We start from the raw sequence: 16,789 nt of genomic DNA on the forward strand, positions 1-16,789 counted from the left end.
TTAGCAGACCCATTATATCGCACAAATTCCAACTTCGATCAGCAGACCCACTATATCGCTCAAATTCCTACTTCGATCACAGACCCACTATATCGCTCAAATTCCTACTTCGATCAGCAGACCCACTATATCGCTCAAATTCCTACTTCGATCAGCAGAACCACTATATCGCTCAAATTCCTACTTCGATCACAGACCCACTATATCGCTCAAATTCCTACTTCGATCAGCAGACCCACTATATCGCTCAAATTCCTACTTCGATCAGCAGACCGACTATATCGCTCAAATTCCTACTTCAATCAGCAGACCCACTATATCGCTCAAATTCCTACTTCGATCAGCAGACCCACTATATCGCTCAAATTCCTACTTCGATCAGCAGACCCACTATATCGCTCAAATTCCTACTTCGATCAGCAGACCGACTATATCGCTCAAATTCCTACTTCGATCAGCAAACCCAATATATCGCTCAAATTCCAACCCTGTGCCACAACCATCTATACAAAGCGCCAGACAAACTTATTCTCTTTTTCCACACCATATTTTAAAACATTCACCATTCTTTTCCTTTGCTGACTTATGTCAAAAGTATATTTGCATCAAATTCTTCCTCTTAGACAAATCTTGCCCTTTCAACCCCGCTTACGTCACAAACAACTACTAGTTATAACACCTGTATAGAATTTTAATTTACAACAACTACCAGCTATAACACCTGTATAGAATTGTAATTTACAGCAACCACCAACTATAACACCTGTATAGATTTGTAATTTACAACAAGCACTAGCTATAACACCTAAATAGAATTGTAATTTACAACAGCCACCATATAACACCTGTATAGAATTGTAATTTACAGCAACCACCAACTATAACACCTGTATAGATTTGTAATTTACAACAAGCACTAGCTATAACACCTAAATAGAATTGTAATTTACAACAGCCACCATATAACACCTGTATAGAATTGTAATTTACAGCAACCACCAACTATAACACCTGTATAGAATTTTAATTTAAAATAACCACCTGCTATAACACCTGTATATAATTGTAATATAATATCTGTATAGAATTGTAATTTGCCAAGACACTGAGTACAAAAATGGCCATCTTCTTCGGCCATTTTGACATTTCAATTTCGCATTCAGTACGCATGCGCCAACGGAAGCTGTTAGCGGCAGAACTAGGGTAATTGTGACAAAGTGCCAGAATACAGAGTGCTAGGTGCTAATGGAATAATTGGTGCAGATATTTTTTTTCTGCCATCCCATATTTTTAGCACGTTTCTCCTCTGTATTGCCACGTCATTGGGTAGACGCAAGTGGACATATATTAAAACAAAAGGTCGTGAACTCGAGACAATTGATATAATTCTACAGATAAGGTAATTAGAGAAAATCAGACAAGATGATTGGATAGTGATTTGACAATTGTGTAATTATAAACTGTTCAGCCTGTTTCGGTTAATTACTTTAGCCGGCTAATCTATGAACATTAAAGTTCATGTGAACAAAATGTCAGCAGACATACACTAACAGACATTTGACTTTATCAGGACACGTGTAGTGTATGTCATCACTTCCCCCACCCCCACCCCCACCCCGGCGAAGAAGCTTGACTCAGATGCCACGTTGGCCGCTTGGTCGAGTGGCCAGATAAGAGAAGTGACATCGCAATGTGGGATTGCTGTAATGCTTCTCTTCTGGGAATGTCATTTGATTGGATGGCGCAGAACCGAAAATGTGTTTTTAAACAAATTATATTTTAAACTGAAGTATATCTTTTTTTTTCAATGAGTATTCTAGATACTCTACTGCACCCCACTGAATCATGTTGACATGTAAGTCTTGGATTCATGTTAAATTATGGCATACGTTCCTTGCTCGATTGTGCCTTAATTTTTAATGCATTGCTTTTGATGAGCGTGCTGTAGCCTCTAATTCTCTTTGTTGCAGATGGGCTACCTTACCTCATCCTCATCATCACTCTCGTGCTCTGCTCCATCCTCCTCGCGACTATCGCACTCATCATCATCGTCGTCGTCACCAGGCACAGGCGAAAGTGAGTATCTGTTGGCCAGGTGTGTCTGTTGGCCAGGTAATGTGTATCTGTTGGCCAGGTAATGTGTGTCTGTTGGCCAGAAATTGTGTATCTGTTGGCCAGGTAATGTGTGTCTGTTGGCCAGGTAATGTGTATCTGTTGGCCAGGTAATGTGTATCTGTTGGCCAGGTAATGTGTGTCTGTTGGCCAGAAATTGTGTATCTGTTGGCCAGGTAATGTGTGTCTGTTGGCCAGGTAATGTGTATCTGTTGGCCAGGTAATGTGTATCTGTTGGCCAGGTAATGTGTGTCTGTTGGCCAGAAATTGTGTATCTGTTGGCCAGGTAATGTGTGTCTGTTGGCCAGGTAATGTGTATCTGTTGGCCAGGTAATGTGTGTCTGTTGGCCAGGTAATGTGTGTCTGTTGGCCAGGTAATGTGTGTCTGTTGGCCAGGTAATGAGTATCTGTTGGCCAGGTAATGTGTATCTGTTGGCCAGGTAATGTGTGTCTGTTGGCCAGAAATTGTGTATCTGTTGGCCAGGTAATGTGTGTCTGTTGGCCAGGTAATGTGTATCTGTTGGCCAGGTAATGTGTGTCTGTTGGCCAGGTAATGTGTGTCTGTTGGCCAGGTAATGTGTGTCTGTTGGCCAGGTAATGTGTATCTGTTGGCCAGGTAATGTGTGTCTGTTGGCCAGGTAATGTGTGTCTGTTGGCCAGGTAATGTGTGTCTGTTGGCCAGGTAATGTGTGTCTGTTGGCCAGGTAATGTGTGTCTGTTGGCCAGGTAATGTAAGTCTGTTGGCCAGGTAATGTGTGTCTGTTGGCCAGGTAATGTGTGTCTGTTGGCCAGGTAATGTGTGTCTGTTGGCCAGGTAATGTGTGTCTGTTGGCCAGGTAATGTGTGTCTGTTGGCCAGGTAATGTGTGTCTGTTGGCCAGGTAATGTGTGTCTGTTGGCCAGGTAATGTGTGTCTGTTGGCCAGGTAATGTGTGTCTGTTGGCCAGGTAATGTGTGTCTGTTGGCCAGGTAATGTGTGTCTGTTGGCCAGGTAATGTGTGTCTGTTGGCCAGGTAATGTGTGTCTGTTGGCCAGGTAATGTGTGTCTGTTGGCCAGGTAATGTGTGTCTGTTGGCCAGGTAATGTGTATCTGTTGGCCAGGTAATGTGTGTCTGTTGGCCAGGTAATGTGTGTCTGTTGGCCAGGTAATGTGTGTCTGTTGGCAAGGTAATGTGTGTCTGTTGCGATGTCAAAAAACTATATCAGGTGTCTTGTGATCTGCTAGTGTAGCCTACAGTTTGACTCAACCCCCACCACACACCTCAACATACTTATACTATTGCTTTATCTTCTATCGGTACATCCCTTGCCCTCAATTCCTGACCCGTCCACCCCTCACAAATGGACTCGTCTATACTACCTACCCAACTAACCAATGCGTGAGCGAGCACACAGCTGGGATCCCTGCCATCCTCCGTTAATCCTGCACTGTCCACCATCTGTCCGAGTTAATCAGGTCAAGTGAAGCTGCGTACGGGTATCACGTGACCAACTTCCGAGTGTACGACAGACCATTCAAATAGTTCCTTAGACCAAAGACTGAATGGGCTTTCATGGGAACACACACACACACACACATATATATATATATATATATATATATATATATATATATATATATATATATATATATATATATATATATATATATATATATAGTAATTGTGAAAGTACAATAAACCTACATGTCTACCAATTGAAAAACCGAGCACTTCTCTAATTCCGTCATCTGATTGGGCTGGTTGAGCTCTCTCACACACACTCACACAGACACACACACACACACCCACACACACACTGATTACATGTGGGTTACACGTAACCGTAGATTTGATTTGTTTTAATACGTCACTTCCTGGCCCTGGCCAACTTGAATAATAGCTCTCAGTGTGGCCTAGGGGGGGGGGGCAGCGTATAAGTACATGTGGAGGTTCTAGAACTTTGGGGGGGGGGGTGGCAGTTGTGTATAAGTACATGTACAGGTTCTAGAACTTTGAGGGGGGGGTGGCAGTTGTGTATAAGTACATGTGGCTATAGAGGTTCTAGAACTCTGGGGGGGGGGGGGGTAGTTGTGTATAAGTACATGTAGAGGTTCTAGAACTTTGGGGGGGGGGGGGTGGCAGTTGTGTATAAGTACAAGTAGAGGTTCTAGAACTTTGGGGGGGGGGGGGTGGCAGTTGTGTATAAGTACATGTGGCTATAGAGGTTTTAGAACTCTGGGGGGGGGTGGTAGTTGTGTATAAGTACATGTAGAGGTTCTAGAACTTTGGGAGGGGGGGGGTGGCAGTTGTGTATAAGTACAAGTAGAGGTTCTAGAACTCTGGGGGGGGGGGGTGGCAGTTGTGTATATGTACATGTATAGGTTCTACAACTCTGGGGGGGGGGTAGGGGTGGCAGTTGTGTATAAGTACATGTAGAGGTTCTAGAACTTTGGGGTGGGGGGTGGGGTGGCAGTTGTGTATAAGTACATGTAGAGGTTCTAGAACTTTGGGGGGGGGGAGGTGGGGTGGCAGTTGTGTATAAGTACATGTAGAGGTTCTAGAACTTAGGGGGGGGGTGGCAGTTGTGTATAAGTACATGTAGAGGTTCTAGGACTCTGGGGGTGGGGGGGTGGCAGTTGTGTACAAGTACATGTAGAGGTTCTAGAACTTTGGGGGGGTGGCAGTTGTGTATAAGTACATGTAGAGGTTCTAGAACTTTGAGGGGGGGGGGGTGGGGTGGCAGTTGTGTATAAGTACATGTAGAGGTTCTAGAACTTTGGGGGGGGGTGGGGTGGCAGTTGTGTATAAGTACAAGTAGAGGTTCTAGAACTTAGGGGGGGGTGGCAGTTGTGTATAAGTACATGTAGAGGTTCTAGAACTTTGGGGGGGGGGGGTGGCAGTTGTGTATAAGTACATGTGGCTATAGAGGTTCTAGAACTCTGGGGGGGGGGGGTGGTAGTTGTGTGTAAGTACATGTAGAGGTTCTAGAACTTTGGGGGGGGGGGTGGCAGTTGTGTATAAGTACAAGTAGAGGTTCTAGAACTCTGGGGGGGGGGTGGCAGTTGTGTATAAGTACATGTGGCTATAGAGGTTCTAGAACTCTGGGGGGGGGGTGGTAGTTGTGTATAAGTAGATGTAGAGGTTCTATAACTTTGGGGGGGGGGGGTGGCAGTTGTGTATAAGTACATGTAGAGGTTCTAGAACTCTGGGGGGGGGGGGGGTGGCAGTTGTGTATAAGTACATGTGGCTATAGAGGTTCTAGAACTCTGGGGGGGGGGGTGGTAGTTGTGTATAAGTACATGTAGAGGTTCTAGAACTTTGGGGGGGGGGGGGGTTGGAGTGGCAGTTGTGTATAAATACATGTAGAGGTTCTAGAACTTTGGGGGGGGGGGTGGGGTGGCAGTTGTGTATAAGTACATGTAGAGGTTCTAGAACTTAGGGGGGGGGGGGGGTTGGCAGTTGTGTATAAGTACATGTAGAGGTTCTAGGACTCTGGGGGTGGGGGGTGGCAGTTGTGTACAAGTACATGTAGAGGTTCTAGAACTTTTGGGGGGGGGGTGGCAGTTGTGTATAAGTACATGTAGAGGTTCTAGAACTTTGAGGGGGGGGGTGGCAGTTGTGTATAAGTACATGTAGAGGTTCTAGAACTTTGGGGGGGGGTGGCAGTTGTGTATGAGTACATGTAGATGTTCTAGAACTCTGGGGGGGGTTGGGGGTGGCAGTTGTGTATAAGTACATGTAGAGGTTCTAGAACTCTGTGGGGGGTGGGGGGGGGTGGGGGTGGCAGTTGTGTATATGTACATGTATAGGTTCTACAACTCTGGGGGGGGGGGTGGGGGTGGCAGTTGTGTATAAGTACATGTAGAGGTTCTAGAACTCTGGGGGGGGGGGGTGGCAGTTGTGTATAAGTACATGTAGAGGTTCTAGGACTCTGGGGGGGGGGGGTGGCAGTTGTGTATAAGTACATGTAGAGGTTCTAGGACTCTGGGGGAGGTGGGGGGGGGGGTTGGAGTGGCAGTTGTGTATAAGTACATGTAGAGGTTCTAGAACTTTTGGGGGGGGGGGGTGGCAGTTGTGTATAAGTACATGTAGAGGTTCTAGAACTTTGAGGGGGGGGGGTGGCAGTTGTGTATAAGTACATGTAGAGGTTCTAGAACTTTGAGGGGGGGATGGCAGTTGTGTATAAGTACATGTAGAGGATCTAGAACTTTGGGGGGGGGGGGGTGGCAGTTGTGTATAAGTACATGTAGAGGTTCTAGAACTTTAGGGGGGGGGGGTGGCAGTTGTGTATAAGTACATGTAGAGGTTCTGGAACTTTGGGGGGGGGGTGGCAGTTGTGTATAAGTACACGTAGAGGTTCTAGAACTTTGGGGGAGGGGTGGCAGTTGTGTATAAGTACATGTAGAGGTTCTAGAACTTTGGGGGGGGGGAGGTGGGGTGGCAGTTGTGTATAAGTACATGTAGAGGTTCTAGAACTTAGGGGGGGGGGGTGGCAGTTGTGTATAAGTACATGTAGAGGTTCTAGGACTCTGGGGGTGGGGGGTGGCAGTTGTGTATAAGTACATGTAGAGATTCTGGAACTCTGGGGGGGGTGGCAGTTGTGTATAATTACATGTACAGGTTCTAGAACTTTGGGGGGGGGGTGGCAGTTGTGTATAAGTACATGTAGAGGTTCTGGAACTTGGTGGGGGGGGGGGTGGCAGTTGTGTATAAGTACATGTAGAGGTTCTAGAACTCTGGGGGGGGGGGGGGGGGATGGCAGTTGTGTATAAGTACATGTAGAGGTTCTAGGACTCTGGGGGGGGGGGTGTGGCAGTTGTGTATAAGTACATGTAGAGGTTCTAGAACTTTGGGGGTGGCAGTTGTGTATAAGTACATTTGGCTATAGCGGTTCTAGGACCAGTGTTTCTTCCAGACTTTTTTCTCCGGGGGGGGGGGGGGCACTTGAAATTTTCGGGGGGGGGGGGCGATAGACTTTCTTCGGGGGGGCGGACACTGTTAAAAGTATATATTTTCTATATAAATTATATAAATTTCATTTCGTTCGGGGGGGGGGGGGCGGTAAAAAAAATTCGGGGGAGCTTCGCCCCCCCCCCCCCCCCCCGAAGAGATGCCTGGAAGAAACTCTGTCTAGAACTCTTACAGAAAGGGGAGGAAGAATTGCGTACAAGTACATGCAATGATGTTTGTTCTAGAGCTCTTATAGTTGGGGGTGGAGGCAGTTACGCACAAGTACAGGCAGTGATAGATATCCATGGCCTGTAAAGACAGTGATGGATTTTTATTGAGGGAGGGAGTAACGTACCACTACATGACTTGATTGAGGTTCTAGTACTGCTGAAACTATGATAGTCAAAAAGTTACATGAAATGTTGAGATTCATTGAGTTACTGTAAACCTACCGCTGGCCGTAGTGTCACTAGGCGGGGTGGGTGTGTTGTCTTCACCGGGTAACACCATTAGGGGTAACACCATTAGGGGGTGACACCATTAGGGGGTGACACCATTAGGGGGTGACACCATTAGGGGTGACACCATTAGGGGGTGACACCATTAGGGGGTGACACCATTAGGGGGTGACACCATTAGGGGTGACACCATTAGGGGTGACACCATTAGGGGGTGACACCATTAGGGGGTGACACCATTAGGGGGTGACACCATTAGGGGGTGACACCATTAGGGGTGACACCATTAGGGGGTGACACTATTAGGGGGTGACACCATTAGGGGGTGACACTATTAGAGGGTGACGCCATTAGGGGTGACACCATTAGGGGGTGACACCATTAGGGGTAACACCATTAGAGGGTGACGCCATTAGGGGTAACACCATTAGGGGATGACACTATTAAGGGGTGACACCATTAGGGGTAACACCATCAGGGGGTGACTCCATTAGGGGATGACACTATTAAGGGGTGACACCATTAGGAGGTGACACCATTAGAGGGTGACGCCATTAGGGGGTGACACCATTAGGGGGTGACACCATTAGGGGTGACACCATTAGGGGGTGACACTATTAGGGGGTGACACCATTAGGGGGTGACACTATTAGAGGGTGACGCCATTAGGGGTGACACCATTAGGGGGTGACACCATTAGGGGTAACACCATTAGAGGGTGACGCCATTAGGGGTAACACCATTAGGGGATGACACTATTAAGGGGTGACACCATTAGGGGTAACACCATCAGGGGGTGACTCCATTAGGGGATGACACTATTAAGGGGTGACACCATTAGGAGGTGACACCATTAGAGGGTGACGCCATTAGGGGGGTGACCTTATTAGGGGTGACACCATTAGGGGTGACACCATTAGGGGGTGACACCATTAGGGGGTGACACCATTAGGGGGTGACACCATTAGGGGGTGACGCCATTAGGGGTGACACCATTAGGGGGTGACGCCATTAGGGGTAACACCATTAGAGGGTGACGCCATTAGGGGTAACACCATTAGGGGATGACACTATTAAGGGGTGACACCATTAGGGGTAACACCATCAGGGGGTGACTCCATTAGGGGATGACACTATTAAGGGGTGACACCATTAGGAGGTGACACCATTAGAGGGTGACGCCATTAGGGGGGTGACCTTATTAGGGGTAACACCATTAGGGGGTGACACCATTAGGGGGTGACACTATGAAGGGGTGACACCATTAGGGGGTGACACCATTAGGGGGTGACACTATGAAGGGGTGACACCATTAGGGGGTGACATCAAGTCGTAAAATATGCCCCCTATATCTAGTTAAAAATTTAAAAAAAATATTAGGGGAGACGGGTGACACTAAACAGACTATACTACATTGTTGGAGATGAGGTGGGGCGGCGCCCTGAGCTAACGCACCGAATGACACCCGTCCAAAGGACGCCAAAAAAAATAATTAATTAACAAAAAAAACAATTTTCGTAAAATTTCGGTAGCCTGCACTAAGCCGGAAGTCCGTCGGATATTTTTAGAACCTCTGCGCTGGAGAGTACACACCGAAAGAAAAAAAAATTGTAATCGGAAATTCCCGCATCGTCTCACGGCGAAAATAATCGATTCCATTCTCTGTCGTCTGCGGCTCGTCCTGGTGCTGATTGTAATGTATTTTGTCGGTAATTAGGGTAGGCAATTACCGAGCCCCCACTGGCAAGTATTTGTAGCCCGCCTACGTTATTGTCACCTCAGGTTCTACGATGGTCAACATCTTCTGCTTGTGGTCACGTGGTGTGAACTTGGAGGTTTTCTGGAGGTTTGTTGGTCAAGAGGTTTTGTCTGGTCAATACAGTTGTGAATTTTTTAGGGCTTGTGTGAAGTGTGTGGGTGGGGGTGTGGGTGGTGGGGGTGTAGAGGTGGTTGTAGGTGCTAAAGTGTTTGAGGGGATTTGGAGGTGTCGTTTGTTGGGATTCAGTGTCGGAGTGGGTGTAGAGGATGTGGTGAGGTGAGGGTGGGTGGGGGAGGCTGTAGAGGGTGGGGATATAATACGGTTGTAGGGGGAGGCTTGATAAAGGGATTATCTTTAAAGCGATGGTGAGGGTGTGGTTGGTGTGTGGTTGGTGTGTCGTTTATCTATAGGGTTGTGTGTGGAAAGTGTGGGTGATGGAGTGTAGTTGTGGGGTGGAGTGTGTGTAGGGTTAGGATTAGGAAGTGTGAGTGATGAGGGTTGTGTGTGGGAAGTGTGAGTGATGAGGGTTGTGTTTGTATTGGTGGGGGTGACGTGTGGATGTCAGGAAACGTGTGGTTTGGGGTCAAGGTGAGGGTCAGTAAGCTGGTGGGGAGGTGGCTTGTGTGGGAGGTCATGGAGCATGTGGGGGAGTGTGTGGGGGAGTGTGTGGAAGGGTTTGCACACGTAGATTATTCAGCAGGGGTAATTATTGTTAAGACGTCATTAGATTCTGCGATGGGGGAAAAAAACCAAAGTAAAACTGTTTTCCCTTTTTTAAATATTCACACGAAAAATTAAGTCTTGCGCAAAGTAATGTCACCAAGATGGCGGATACGAGAGTTGTTGTTCTTAGATGATCTTCAGCTTCAGATGATATTTGGTTAAATTATGTTTGTGTGGTACAGGCTCTCGTCTTGTTGGTAGAAATTTTGGTTTTCGTGGAAACACATGTGTTGTGTGAGTGTGTTGATACACAGGCTATGTGTATGTTGACACAAAGGCTATATGTATATTGGTACATAAATTATGTTAATATAAATTAAATGTCAGAATTTTCTTACATATTTTATCATTCAACACAATTGTGGCTTCACATTGGGCTTATAGGGCAGATGTAGCATATGAATGGTAGCTTTGTAGTTTAATTAGTCAGCAAATTACTAGTGGCACAATTTTAAGGTCTTTAGGTCTTTACAATACACTAGACATAATCGTTAGCCTGACACTAGACATAATCGGTAGCCTATTCGGTAGCCAAGTAGCCAGCGCTGCACAAGTAAGAAATTGCATACTCATACACTGACTGCATAACTGCACAACAGTGTGATAATCCTCATTGTATGAAGACTTTTCTGTGTGCGAAATTATTTTTTGGTGTGATTTTTTGTGTGTGTGCATCTTTCTGAGTGCGCAGTCTTCTCTTTGCGCAATTTTTGTATTTGCGCAGTTTTCCGTTGCGCATTTTTCTGCCCTGCATTTTTCATTTATATAACGCCAGATGCTGTTGGTGATTTCACTTTAAAAAATTGAATGTTTCTGGCCATCGTATAATTTCTTATTAGCGCCCCACGCTTACAAGACGCCCGGGGCTTTAGTCCCCCACTTTCCACACCCACACTAGCTTCGTCAGCTTTGTAAAACCACTTCCGTCACGTGTCATTCAACCCCGACGGTCAGGATGTGACGTCAGCACATGTGTACGGGTTCCTCTCTGACATCTGGCTCAGCTGTAGCCAATCTAGCCGCCATTATAGTCGCCATTTTGTTTTTAAAAATAACGTTGTGTTTGTTAATACAACCCTCAAGGTCAAGCTGATATAGGTCAAGGTTGAATTTCTATAAATAAAACTGCGGAGGTGGGTATGGATTGTCGTTAAGGGGATTTTGTGAGCGAGGGCGTAAGCTGGACGTCAACAACAACGACAACAACGCCGACACCAGCCGCATCCCCCACCACGTCTGCCAACAACCCACCCACGCCGACGTCAGACTAGCAGCGCCATCGTCTGCCCTCGGCTGAGTAAAAAACAAAGAGGAGTAGTTTCCCTTGTCTGACCACTTAGTTTCGTGATTCGTGAAATTTTCTGTTTGGTTGGTCGTCTGCTGTCAGTGGCTGACAGATCGTACTGTCAGTTGTCTCTCGTGGGTGGAGGTGGGGGGGAGGGGTTAAAGCACTGGGGTTTACAAAATGTCGGTATCGCTGTTGGACAAGCAAGCAGAAAACGTCGATAGGACATACCGGTAGGACATTTAATCAGGACAAACCGATAGGACAATACGGATAGGGGATTCAATCAGGATATACGATAGGACATTCAAATCAACTGTTTCAAAGTATCTTTTCATGTGGTATCTTAAACCTACTGACGTCATGTTTTTATGTGGTATCTTAAACTTTCAGACGTCATGTTCTGATTAAACGTTACGACTCTTCTAATCTAGAACGACGAGAATCTTTTGATTAGCCGTACACCATCTGTGAAAACGTGTACAAGATTTCAACTTCCGGTGATTGGCGGGGCTAGGGGGTGAGAGAGGGGGTGTCCGCCCCGAGCGACAAACTTTTTCCATAAATAAGTTTTATTTCCGCCCCAGTGTAGGAAAAGTGTAGCTACTCTACAATTAAATGAACCCTGAGCTAAAGCTAAACTTGTAGGTATAAGCTTAAACAAGATGTATTGATAAAAAAATCCATGTAATGAATATCCCGAGACTCGTATGCTCCTTAAGTCCTTAGTACAGTGATCTACGCATTACCAACTCTCATGTCTCGCGATCTCACGTCTCGCGGCCTCAGTTCTCGCGATCTCACGTGTCTCAGTGACGAGAACAGAGCGGCCGGTGTGTGATTGGATACCCAGTACACGGAGAAAGGATGAAAGCGATAGAGAGATGAACGAATGAAACAAAAAATTGATGTTTAGGTGGAGGGAAATAATCCACAATCTCGCCTCTATTTTATGTTACTATATCCGATTATCCAGTAGTATATATACTTATTTATTACATATCCTTTTAGCACACACAACACATCAACACAATCCACTTATAAACGAGCTACAAACCCACCTACAGAATCCCCACACATAATTCACTCACACAATTCATCCACACAAATGAGCCACCCACACTACCCACCCACACAAGTCATCCACACAACCCACACACAATCCACTCACACAATCCAAGTCCTCAATCCACACTACCTTCAACATAACCAGCCCACAATCCACATTATCATTAAACACAACATTAAACACAACATTAAACACAACATTAAACACAATATTAAACACAACATTAAACACAATATTAAACACAACATTAAACACAATATTAAACACAACATTAAACACAACATTAAACACAACATTAAACACAACATTAAACACAACATTAAACACAACATTAAACACAACATTAAACACTACATTAAACACAACATTAAACACTACATTAAACACAACATTAAACACAATATTAAACACAACACCATATTCTGCCGTTCACCTCTTCCTCTACATCAATTTTTCAATCAGAATTTTCATTCCAGCCCAACAAACCTGTCCGCTTGCTGTCACTTCCTGTTTCCGTTTAAATTTGGCGGGAAGAGAAGTCCGTGAAATGTATCAGCTCCTGCTGTTGTTGACAGCTGGATTAACCCAGTTTATAAAAATCTGGCAATTGTTAGCACATTTTTTTGTTTGAAAGTTTCTAGTTAAAATGTGTAGGGTTAAGACATTCAGTAATGTGATGATGAGTTATAGGCCTTGCCTAAAACTTTAGGTGCTGTAGTTACCCAATCCCAAGGGGGGGGGGGGGGGCTTGTTTCTATTCTTTTTATAATTTTTGTTTCGATTGCGATCGGGAAGGTGGCGGTGGACTTGTTGCCCCCACCCCCCTACCCACCCCCCATCCCCACTCCATTCCCCCCCCCCCCCCCCGAAGAGATGCCCGAAGGAAACTCAGTTGACAACCCTTCCTCAGAAAAAAAGATTAATAAGAACGATGACAGCCCTTTTATCAGATAGTGAGAACAGCGACAATCCTGTACCAAGCTACAACAACAACAACGATGTAACAAACTATAAACAATGGATCCCTTTGCCTCCATCAGTTAAAAAAAAACCAACAGCACCGCTGTCTTCTAGTACAAAACGAGAATTGATGGCGAAAAGGGGCAGACACCGCTAATCACCGTGTAATAGCATGAATTCCCTCGCGGTTACCTCCCCTGTTACGTCAGTATCTGCTCTGACAGACGCGATGATCTCCCCTGGCATTTACCCCAGAACTATCATCTTGTTTTTAAAGTTTTCATTGGGAGTTCTCTCCCCTTAGAGACTGACAGCAACATAAAGTACGAGAGATAGCGGGTAATAGGCACGAATATAAACCCCAACCCAAAGACGTGGTCTTTCATTTTCCTGATTCGGTAACGACCCGACGACCACTAGCCGTTAGGTTGTCCGAAAATATTTGTCCAGTTTCTTTTGCTGCTCTACCCCCCCCCCCCTGAGCTAAGAATATTCCCAGTGTTTCTTTCAGACATTTTTTGCGGAGGGTGAGGTGCTTCAAGCCTACGGGGACGGACATTGGTTAAAGCATATATTTTGTCTATAAATTCTATTTCGTTAAGGAGGGGAGGGGGTGGCGGTAGACGTGCTTCTTGGGTGGGGCGGTTCCCTCCCCCACCCTCCCCGAAGAGATGCCTGAAAGAAATTCGGTTCCCGGCTTGAAAAAACGAGTATTCACTGTCTTGGCTATAGACTACCTGTTTGTTTGTTTGTTTGTTTGTTTGTTGGTTTGTTTGTTTGTTTTTTTGTTTGTTTTATGTGTTTTCTGAAGGAAATCACGTCTTATTTGTCCTGTTTCATTGTTGGAAAATTCACAAGTTTTTAAAAAAGATTTTATTGTTTGAGCACTCTAACGGTTATGTCAATTTTATTGTCTGATGGTTTTAAAACGTTTATTTGTGTCCGATGGTTTAAACAACGTGACCTTTGTTTCCCTTGATTTCAACATGCGACATTTGATTGTGTACCTCATTATTCATTGTTTACCCTCTGTGACCTTGACCTCCCCAGACGGCTGGACTCCCTGGAAGAGACGGCCATCAGCTACGACGACCTGGCCAAGCCCGGCCTGACGGCCATGGAGGTACAGCCTGACATGAGGACCCTGGAGCCACGGGGCGACCCACGGGCATACATGTAAGGGGGGTGAGGGGGGGGGGTGAGAAGGTGGGGGTGGGGGTGCAGCCTGACATGAGGACCCTGGAGCCACGGGGCGACCCACGGGCATACATGTAAGGGGGGTGAGAAGGTGGGGGGTGGGTGTGGAGGTACAGCCTGACATGAGGACCCTGGAGCCACGGGGCGACCCACGGGCATACATGTAAGGGGGGGGGGGGAGAGGTGTGTTGGATTGTGATGTGGATGTGTGTGTATAGAGACATGTGTGGAGGGGATGTGAGGTGGTGTCATGAGGGGGGTGATTAGGGTCAGGAAAATGCACGTGTGGACCTCACGTGCACCTAGCATTGAGCCCAGCTCATTTTATTTTTTAGTCAGTTTGTTTTTTCTAAGATAATTGCCCGAGATATGTGGTTTCTATTCCTATAAAAGGGCCTCCGTGTAACTGGCCCATATACATATAAAAAGGCCCCTAAGAAAGAGGCCCATTTAAATATAAATGGGCTCCCAAGTAGCTGGCCCATATAAATATAAAAGGGCCCCTAAAAAGGCTCATTTAAACAGAGATGAGCTCCCAAGTAACTGGCCCATATAAATATAAAGGGCCCCGAACAAATCCCTCCAAAGAGTTACAAGTAACCCGGCTCTTAGATTGGATGTGTCGACAGATTGGTTACTTGCAATAACTTCCTACCCAGTGTACATAAGGCTGCGTGTTTAACCCTTACATAGCTGTAGATCCCACCCAATATCCCGTGTTTAACCCTGTAGATCCCACCCAATATCCCGTGTTTAACCCTGTAGATCCTACCCAATATCCCGTGTTTAACCCTGTAGATCCCACCCAATATCCCGTGTTTAACCCTGTAGATCCCAAACCTAGCGTGACCAGCTGTGGAGCTTCTATTGATCCAACTGTCTTTTGAACAGGCCTTACGCCCCTATCCCTCCCCGCAGGTTCGGGCCCCAGGGCCCGTTCGACGACAAGCGGCGGCTCATCCCCGTACCGGAGGAAGAGGGGAGCGCTGACGAGGGGAGGCAATCCCAAGAGGACCTCTTCAACTTCCGCTCCTACGAATACAACAGCGGTAACCTTGGCGACGCGGACGGGGAAGGCGAGGGCGACGGCGACTCGGAGATTCAGCAAGGGGCGTCGGCGTCTTCCATGCGGGCGTCGCGTCAGACTGGGTACATCCGCGGCAAGCAGAGGGAGCACACCGGGACGTGAACGGAGGGGCGGATAACCCGGATGTTGAAGCAACATACCTTGTTATGTAGTCGTTACCTCCCCTTTGTTCAGTTATGTTTAGTAGATGGCGTGTAACTAAAGTTACGTTTTGTTTTTCAATGTTACGTGGTCAAGGTTATAAATAATAACACAATAACATTATAAAAAACATTCATAAATATGTATATATAAATATATATATAAATATAAATATAAATAAATATATATATATATATATATATATATATATATATATATATATATATATATATATATATATATATATATATATATATATATATATAATTATCTTCTAGTATCCCAATTCAGTGATTATGTTCAATAGCTGACGAAGACATTTTGCAGAAACATTCTTGCTGTGTAAAAATGTATTCCCTCTGTACACAATACTAAGTGTACCCATTGGACTGATGGTCGTTGTAAAACCCAGCCCAACCTGCCCCCCCCCCCACACCTCCCCCCCCCCCACCCCCCACCACACACACCCCTGTGTCACATCATAATTTTTACCCCATCCACCCCAGCCCCTCCCATACCAACTGGACAACAAACGGTACTTCAGTACTTTAGATCGTGATTACAGCATAGAATAATGACGTCACTGAGGGAAATTCCGTTTTTATTTTTACTTTATTTTTCAAACATGGCCGCTGCTATTTTCACCTCAGTTTTTGTACTTCAGTTTTTCAAAAAAAAAAAATAATAAAACAAGTCATTTTAAAGACTGTATGACGAAAAAAACTTTCTTTTTTAATTGAGTTTTTATTTAAATGATTTTTTTTCCTTAAAATTAGCCGCCATCTAAAAAACCAAATTTTGGACATGAATTTTTTTAATTCTACTACTTCAGGATGACCTAAATTATTTTTTAAATAGCTGTTTGCAAACGTTGTCCGACCGGTTTAGCCATTTTTTTTTTAGAAAAAACAAAATTACACGGTTACGTCCCTTGGATTGTCAGATTAGTGACGTCAGACAGATTGTCATGTCTTTAGTGCCAGCATACTGTGATAGATAATTTTGGGGGGGGGGGGGGCTGTCTCAGAAGCCATTACACTTGACGGGAGAAGGGTGAGTGGGGGGGGG

At 45.5% G+C, this 16,789-nt stretch overlaps 1 protein-coding gene across 1 annotated transcript in view; it reads left to right on the top strand.

Moving 5' to 3' along the window:
• The window catches only part of LOC131946035 (uncharacterized), a 43,659-nt gene extending 27,848 nt beyond the window's left edge, over positions 1–15,811 (top strand). The window contains exons 3-5 of the mRNA XM_059306663.1: positions 1,971–2,076; positions 14,347–14,472; positions 15,385–15,811. Coding sequence (XP_059162646.1) covers positions 1,971–2,076; positions 14,347–14,472; positions 15,385–15,682 — 530 coding nt within the window. The 3' untranslated portion in view covers positions 15,683–15,811. The remainder of the gene's footprint in view (positions 1–1,970; positions 2,077–14,346; positions 14,473–15,384) is intronic.
• Positions 15,812–16,789: the final 978 nt, after the last annotated feature.

Source organism: Physella acuta, unplaced genomic scaffold (genome assembly GCF_028476545.2).
Source record: "Physella acuta isolate Inbredline_101_S28 unplaced genomic scaffold, ASM2847654v3 ptg000543l, whole genome shotgun sequence".
In the NCBI taxonomy this organism is placed as follows: Eukaryota; Metazoa; Mollusca; class Gastropoda; family Physidae; genus Physella; species Physella acuta.